Source organism: Primulina eburnea, chromosome 6 (genome assembly GCF_022965805.1).
Source record: "Primulina eburnea isolate SZY01 chromosome 6, ASM2296580v1, whole genome shotgun sequence".
NCBI lineage: Eukaryota > Viridiplantae > Streptophyta > Magnoliopsida > Lamiales > Gesneriaceae > Primulina > Primulina eburnea.
This window is the reverse complement of record NC_133106.1, coordinates 80,561-88,693: the sequence shown is the minus strand read 5'-3', so window position 1 is coordinate 88,693 and position 8,133 is coordinate 80,561. Positions and strand designations below refer to the sequence as shown.

At 49.7% G+C, this 8,133-nt stretch overlaps 1 protein-coding gene across 1 annotated transcript; it reads right to left on the bottom strand.

Annotated features, from left to right (window-relative positions):
• Positions 1-5,454: 5,454 nt before the first annotated feature.
• LOC140833656 (uncharacterized) lies at positions 5,455-7,195 on the bottom strand. Its single transcript, XM_073197981.1, has 3 exons — positions 6,370-7,195; positions 5,926-6,314; positions 5,455-5,826 (listed from the first exon to the last, which is right to left on the bottom strand). The coding sequence occupies exons 1-3, from the start codon at positions 7,193-7,195 to the stop codon at positions 5,455-5,457; spliced, it is 1,587 nt and encodes a 528-aa protein (XP_073054082.1).
• Positions 7,196-8,133: the final 938 nt, after the last annotated feature.

Below are 8,133 nucleotides of genomic sequence, written 5' to 3'. Positions count from 1 at the left end.
ACAGTGATCCGAGACAGTACGAGCGAGATGTTCACCCGAATCAAGCTGAAATGATCTCCCCAATCAACAGATACCAAGACCCTGTCCCACCGCTTCCAGATGGTCTTATTCGTCCAACTGAACGAAGACCCCTCAAAACCAGCATCGATCAGGCCAGAATCAAGAATAAAAGTGTTGAACTCCTCCATGGGTAGCAACCTACCACCACAAGATCCCAAGCACTCAGACGCATCCTGACGACATTAAAGTCGCCCCCAACCAGCCAGGGACCCAAAACAGGCTTAACCAAAAGCAAGGAAGCCCAAAGATCCCTACGCTGAACATAATCACATCTAGCATAGACAAAAGAACAAAATATCTCTGTCGGCAAGAAAGAGACAGAGACTCTGATGTGAAGGAACTGAGCATACTCAAAAACAAACTCCGCCCTCACATCAGCAGCAAAAAAAACCCAGATATGACCGGAGAGATTAGAGATGACTCCAGATAACCCCAAACGGCGAGTCATGAATCTCGGATCTAGATCAATCATGGGCTCCAAAACAGCCAAAACCTTAATCTATTTCTCCTTCACAAAGGCATGAAGCCTCTGCTGAGACTCCGAACCTCGAAGTCCCTGGATATTCCTGATTAAGCAATTCATGGGGAACGGGTGGAAGAAGGATCCGATCACTTTTTACGCGATCGCCGACCATCATCCTGAGGTCTTTTTCTGGGATTGGACATGTCAATGTCCAGAATACTACACTCAGACCCACAGCTAACCACAGACACAGAATGTCGATAAAAATCCTGATCAGGATCATCAGCCGACATGTGACTGGGAATCATCTCAAGAATAGGGGGTTCCTGTCGAGCAATCAACTCGTCCAGCATAGAAGTGGCATCAGCAGGGGATGCAGGAAAAGATGGTACCGAGTGACTGCTATGATTTTCAATACAAACCTCCAGGGGGACAAACACAGTCACCACATCCTGGCGTGGAAATCCAAGGTCATCCACGCAGTCCACAAAAAGAACACTCTCATCGTCCTCAGCCACCGTGACCTCAGGGCGGTCAGAAATAGGGGCCTCATGATGAGAACTCAAACCGACAGAGGGATCAGGAACACCTAATCCAAGCTCCTCAGAGCCTACCTCTGTCTCCTGCAAATGGGAAAGAACTCCAAAAGAGTTCGAAGCAAGAGGATCATCTCTCGTGAGAGCCTGACATACAGGCCTCCGTCTCTGTCTACGTCGGGGACCATGGCCATTGACATGAAGCTGGGGCTGTGGTCCCGGGACAATGACAGGAACAACACCCTGAGGAGGTGCCGGAGCAGGAGGGGCCTCTGGCTGAGGAGGGTCTCGATCAGTAGGCTTGGATCGAGCAGGTTTTGGATTTTTCCCATGGGAATAGCAAACGTTTGTCGAATGACCCAATATTTTGCAATCCAATCAATACCCAGGGATTTTCTCATAAACAACATCAATCTCCTGAGTATGATCACCCCAGCCCACCCAAATTTGCTTAACGGGTGGTTCCAACACATTCAGCTCCACACAGACTCGAGCAAAAGCACTCCGAGAGGAGTCTGCAGTAAAGTCATCCATTTTCACTGGGTTGCCCAAAATCTTGGCAAGGGCAAAAAGACTTTTTTTGTTAAACAAGTGAATGGGCAAACCCGGGAGACGCACCCAAACAGGGGCGATGGGAGATTCTTCCTGAAGATTGAATTCCGGGGTCCATTTTGAGAAATGGATCCCGAGAGGACCTACCATCATCTGCCCACGCATCCAAAAGAACGCATAATCCTCTTCGCAATGAAGTGAAAGGATCAGAAAACCCCGAGGCAAGAACCTCAAATCAAAAGATCGCTTCAATCCCAAACGAACAAAAGCCACAGAAATTCCCGAGTTTGGGACTAAGGATCTATTATCAGAAATCTTCCCAACTAAAGAAAACTTAAAAGGCTCGGTCAGGGAAGACATTACCTCATCCGGAAAAAAAAATACCCGGTTTCCCATCCTTAAGAGTCGGTGGGGGCATTTCTTCCATAGCATTCACGACATCTCCAAAGCCATTCTTCCCCGAGCGAGGGGAAGTAGGAGCCAGAGGGTTTAGGGTTTAGGGGTTTTTTTTTTTTAATAAAACACCGCCGGAAGCGGGGGGTTAGACAGACCCCTACCTGTATATATCATCAATAACAGAAATACAAGATAAAAACTAAAGAGAGGATGACAACAGCAAGACCTCTCAAAAGGCTAGTCATACTAAACATACAAATAAAACCTAGGGTGGCAAATACATAAGCCAGAAACTAATCCCTAGGGAAAGCGAATAGTACAAATGAACGCCTAAGAGCAGCGCTAGATACATGAAAATAAATCCAAACGGATCTAAATAGTATAGATCTGGCTCAGAAGTAGGTGCAAAAGACCACCGATGGTACCCATCTCTGAGCCGTCTGTCAATGTAAGGCCAAACCGAAGAATACATCCTACTCCAAGATCTGACTGCTGTACACGATCTGGCAGTCAAAATAGTATGCAGCTGGAAAGTCACAGTGCGAAAACAGTCGAAACACAAAAGGAGGACCGTAATCCAGCTCAAGTCATAGAAGCTCCACGACCCAAGGAGAGGGGGAAAGCTGACGGAGCGCATAACATAAGAAATCCAAGCATGACGGTAACTATGAAACAAGATATAACCAATAGAGAACATCCTGAGCCACCAAAGCACTGAGCGCAAGTAGAAACCATATAAATCCCGACATGAATGAGGCTCCGGGCCAAAGAGACAACCGAAAAGAAACATCTAGAGCCACCATAACAATCGGCCAGAGAGCATAAAAGAAAGAAATCGGCGGGCAATGAGAAGCCTGCAGTGAACGCCTTCCGAATAACAGGAATGGTCCAAAGAAAAGCACCGACGGAGGAAGTGCTGGGACCCCCCCAAACTCAAATGAACAAAACAAGGAGGGTGCAAGTGTCTGGACCCACTTTCACATAACAAATAAGAGTAGAGAACAACCTCCAAGAGCTAAAGACCTGCAATAAAAATACATACATACATATATAACATGAGATAAAAAAGAAAGAGATCCAAAAGAAAGGAGGGGCTGCAAATGGTTAAGAATATCTGTATCGGAGGTATGGCAGCCCTGAACGATCAGAACGGGCTAGGATGGAGATGTGACTGGGTAAGGAAGGACCTAACTCTAAGGTAAAGTGCCTAAGGGTATGGGCCCTCGTCGCCAACGCATCCGCCACCGAATTACCCTCCCGGAATATATGCGAAATAAGAACAGACCGCCCCCTCAGAAGGACCAGAATCCTAGATTCAATATGATCAAGACCCCAACAACATCGACGGGAACGAATGAGCTGAATAGAAGTCAGAGAATCAAGCTCGATCCAAAGTGGGAAAAAAGAATGATCGGAACAAAGGAGAAGACCCCTCCAAACCGCCCAAAGCTCAGCCCGGAGAGAAGACCCAGATCCAATGAACTCGCTGAATGAAAGCACAACCCTCCCAGAATCATCCCGAACAACGCCACCAGCAGTAGAGTCCCCAGATATACCACGCGAGCTCCCATCCACATTAAGCTTGAAGCACTCGAACGGCGGTCACAGCCAGCGAACAATCGCCGTCCTATGTAGTCTGTGGAGAGCAACCGAAATACCCAGCGATCTCGCCACATGAAACACACCCAGCCAATGCCTAGGCTTAACAGTACGCGCAGAGAGGGCGAGACGCAGGTAAGACAAAATCTGGTACTTCACCGTCTCCCCAGAGATGGGAAGATGACGGTGCTTAGCATCGTTCCGCGCAGTCCAGAGGAACCACATGACGATGCAGGGGAGAAACTCCCGCACATGGCCCCCCGGGACCAGACCAAATCCCTCTTCCACGCACTGAGGAACAAAATGAAATCCTCAGTGTCGGGAGTACGAACCCGAAACACTGCGCCAAAGAAGTGCCAGACAGACCGAGGAACCGGGCTGCGAATGAATATGTGTGTGAATGTCTCGGACATAGCACAACACTGGCATCTCGAGGCTAACGCAAAACCCCGGCGCTGGAGCACCTCATCAACAGGGAGCCACTGATGCCAAAATCTCCAGAGGAAGAACGACATGGTAGGCCTCAACCAACCCCCCCAACACAGGCGGAATATATCTGAAGACGGAGCACGCTGACGGATCAGCTCCCAAGCAGATCTCACAGAGAAAGCACCATCGGAGCTATAGATCCATCGTGCCAAATCAGGGTCTCCCGAAAAAACAGGAATCAAAACAATCTCCTCGGCAACCGAAGGAGCAACAACCACACAAAGGCGATCAAAATCCCAGGACCCCTCAGACAAAAAATGAGAGGCCCGAACATCACGGCCCCTGCGGACCACACACCGGGAGGACAAAGGAACGTCCCCAAACCAAGTGTCATCCCAAAAGGAAACATCTCCGATAACAACACGCCAGCGAATGCCAGGCTCCACGCGAGGGCGGATCCTGAGGAGACGACGCCAAATGGGGGAAATAGAAGCACGGGCGGGGACACAGGCAGGAGCATCCAGCCGGCAATACTTCCGAAAAAGGAATCTCGCCCAGAGAGAGGAGCCCTGCCGAAATCTGAACCACAATTTTATAGAAAAGCATTCCACAAGATCTTTCAATCTGCGGAAGCCAAGGCCCCCCTCGAGCACGGGGAGACAAGCCCGGGACCACCGGGCCCAATGCCACTTCTTCTCCAAGGGTCTCGACCCCCAGAGGAAGGCATTGAATGTCAGCTCAAGCTTCTCCATGACAGCCAGATGCGGCTGAACCACCTGAAATAGATAAATCGGCATGGAGAGGAGCACACTACGTATCAGGGTCATACGGCTACCCGGAGAGAGGGTCCGAATCTCCCAACCCTCAAGCTTCCTACGAACAGACTGTAGGAGAGGCTCGAAAAGGAAGCATGTGCGATTACCCCTATGAAGGGGAACTCCAAGGTACTTGATGGGCAGATGACCCTCAGCAAAACCTGTGATGCGCAAAAGTCGAGAGCGGAGGCTCCCAGAGCACCTCGAAGGCAAAATAAAAGAACTCTTGGCAGCATTCACGCGCTGCCCCGAACAGTTCTCGTAGTGATGCAGAAAATCGACAAGGCGCTGCATACCACGAGACCCTCCACTAGCAAAAATAATGACATCATCAGCGTAAGCCAGATGGGAAATCAAAATATCACAATGAGAACGGTACCTGAGCGTAGGATGCTACAGATAGAGGCGATCAAGGCCACGAGAAAGATACTCCGCCCCCAAAACGAAGAGAAGGGGAGACAATGGATCGCCCTGCCGGAGACCTCTGGTGGAACCAAAAAACCCCGATAGAGAGCCATTTATGTTCACGGAGAAATGACAATGGGAAATGCAGGCCGAGACCAAAGCCACAACACGCTCAGAAAAACCAAAATGTCTCAAAACGTCAAATAGGAAATGCCACTAGACCCCTATCATAGGCCTTGGCCATATCCAACTTCAAGATGACATTACCACCACGAGTGGGGAGAGTGAGACTGTGAGTGAGCTCCTGGGCAAGGAGAATATTATCAGAGATCATTCGGCCCGGAACGAAGCCACTCTGGTTCGGGGTAACAAGTCTCTCCACCACATCCCTCAACCGAGAGTACAACAGCTTCGAGATGATTTTGTTCGTGACATTGCACAGATTGATCGGACGGAAGTCCGACCAAGCGCGTGCACCCTCAACTTTGGGAATGAGAGTGATCGTGGTGGCAGTGAAGACCTGAGGCATAGGAGAACCCTGGAAAAAATCGATTACAGCACCAAAAACATCCTGATGGACAATTTCCCATCAATGCTGAAAGAATGCCGAAGAAAAGCCATCAGGGCCAGCAACGCTATCAGGGTGAATTGAGAAGACAGTCGCGCGGACCTCCTCCAAAGAGGGAGTCGCATCAATACCATCATTCTCCACATCAGAAATAACCGAGGGAAAGCCCGAAAAATCAGGGCAATCGAGCGCAGAGGGCTCCCCGATAAGAAGATCCTGGAAAAACAAGGCTCCCGACTGCTGAATCAAAAGCTGAGACGTCAGGCAGACCCCATTCTCCCAATTGCGGAAAATTTTGTTCGCCACGCGCTTTTTCCTCACCATATTATGGAAGAGCCTAGTGTTCCGCTCACCATCCTCAAGCCAATGGCAAGCCGCTTTCTGTTTCCAAAAATCCGCCTCCATGGCGGTGATACGGGCCAGATCCTCATTGCGATCGGACAACAGAGTCCAATTCACGTCAGAAGGATCGGCCTCACAGACAGTCTCGGCTGAACGAACAGCGCTCTCAGCCTCAGTGATTCTATCAAAGATGTTACCAAAAACATCCCGATTCCAGCTTGAGACGCTTCATCTTGGCAAATAGCCGAGGCATGCCGCTCAGACTGCAAGGCAGATTCCAATTAAGCCTCAGAGTCTGCAAAAAACCATGGTGCCTAACCCACATACGCTGGAAGCGAAACGAGCTCGGCCCACGGGCAAAAACAGGAGCGGTAACCAAAAGCGGACAGTGGTCCGAGACGGTACGAGCGAGATGTTCAACCCGAATCGAGCTGAAATGATCTCCCCAATCAACAGAAACCAAGACCCTGTCCAACCGCTTCCAAATGGTCTTGTTCGCCCAAGTAAACAAAGGCCCCTCAAAACAAGCATCAATCAGACCAGAATCAAGAATAAAAGTATTGAACTCCTCCATGGGTAGCAACCTACCACCACGGGAGCCCAAGCACTCAGACGCAGCCCTGACGACATTAAAGTCGCTCCCAACCAGCCACGGACCCAAAACAGGCTTAAGCAAAAGCAAAGAAGCCCAAAGATCCCTACGCTGAACATAATCACATCTAGCATAGACAAAAGAACAAAATATCTCTGTCGGCAAGAAAGAGGCAGAGACTCTATTGTGAAGAAACTGAGCATGATCAAAAACACACTCCGCCCTCACATCAGCAGCAAAAAATACCCAAATATGACCGGAGAGATTAGAAATGACTCCAGAAAACCCCAAACGGCGAGTCATGAATCTAGGATCCAGATCAATCATGAGCTCCAAAACAGCCAAAACCTTAATCTGTTTCTCCTTCACAAAGGCATGAAGCCTCTGCTGGGACTCCGAACCTCGAAGTCCCCGGATATTCCAGATCAAACAATTCATGTGGAACGGGTGGAAGAAGGATCCAATCGCTTTTTACGCGATCGCCGACCATCATCCTGAGGTCTTTTTCTAGGATTGGACATGTCAGTGTCCAGAATACTACACTCAGACCCACAGCTAAATCCAGACACAGAGTGTCGATCGAAATCCTGATCATGATCATCGGCCGACATGTGACTGGGGATCATCTCAAGAATGGGGGATCCCTGTCGAGCAATCAACTCGTCCAGCATAGAAGTGGCATCAGCAGGTGATGCAGGAAAAGATGGGACCGAGTGACTGCTATGATTTTCAATACAAACCTCATGTGGAACAATCACAGTCACCACATCCGGGCGTGGAGATCCAAGGTCATCCACGCAATCCACAAAAGGAACACTCTCATCGTCCTCAGCCACCGTGACCACAGGGCGGTCAGGAATAGGGGCCTCCTGATGAGAACTCAAACCGACAGAGGGGTCAGGAATACCTAATCCAAGCTCCTCAGAGCCTACCTCTGTCTCCTGCAAATGGGAAATAACTCCAAAAGAGTTCGTAGCAAGAGGATCATCCGTCGGCAGAGCCTGGCGAACAGGCCTCCGTCTCTGTCTACGTCGGGGACCATGGCCATTGACATGAAGCTGGGGCTGTGGTCCCGGAATAACGACAGGGGCAGCACCCTCAGGAGGTGCCGGAGCAGGCGGGGGAGCAGAACCAGCAGGTCTGGGCCGAACTGGACGGGGATTCTTCCCGTGCGAATAACATACACTGGTGGCATGCCCCAGCATCTTGCAATCAATACAATAATCTGGGATCTTCTCATAAACTACCTCGATCTCCTGTAAGTGATCACCCCAGGACACCCATATGGACTTGACAGGGGGCTCCAAGACATTGATCTCAACACAAAGGCGAGCAAAGGCTCCCCGAGTACCATCGGCAGTGTGATCATCAATCTT

What these genes read in the sequence shown, in the direction of transcription:
- LOC140833656 (XM_073197981.1), bottom strand. Translation starts at nt 7,195, where the DNA reads ATGAATTGTTTGATCTGGAATATCCGGGGACTTCGAGGTTCGGAGTCC. An exon ending in TCTCAAGCTGGAATCGGGAT is followed by an intron (nt 6,315 to 6,369) that starts GTTTTTGGTAAC and finishes CTGTTCGTTCAG; the next exon opens with CCGAGACTGTCTGTGAGGCC. An exon ending in CGACTCCCTCTTTGGAGGAG is followed by an intron (nt 5,827 to 5,925) that starts GTCCGCGCGACT and finishes ATTGTCCATCAG; the next exon opens with GATGTTTTTGGTGCTGTAAT.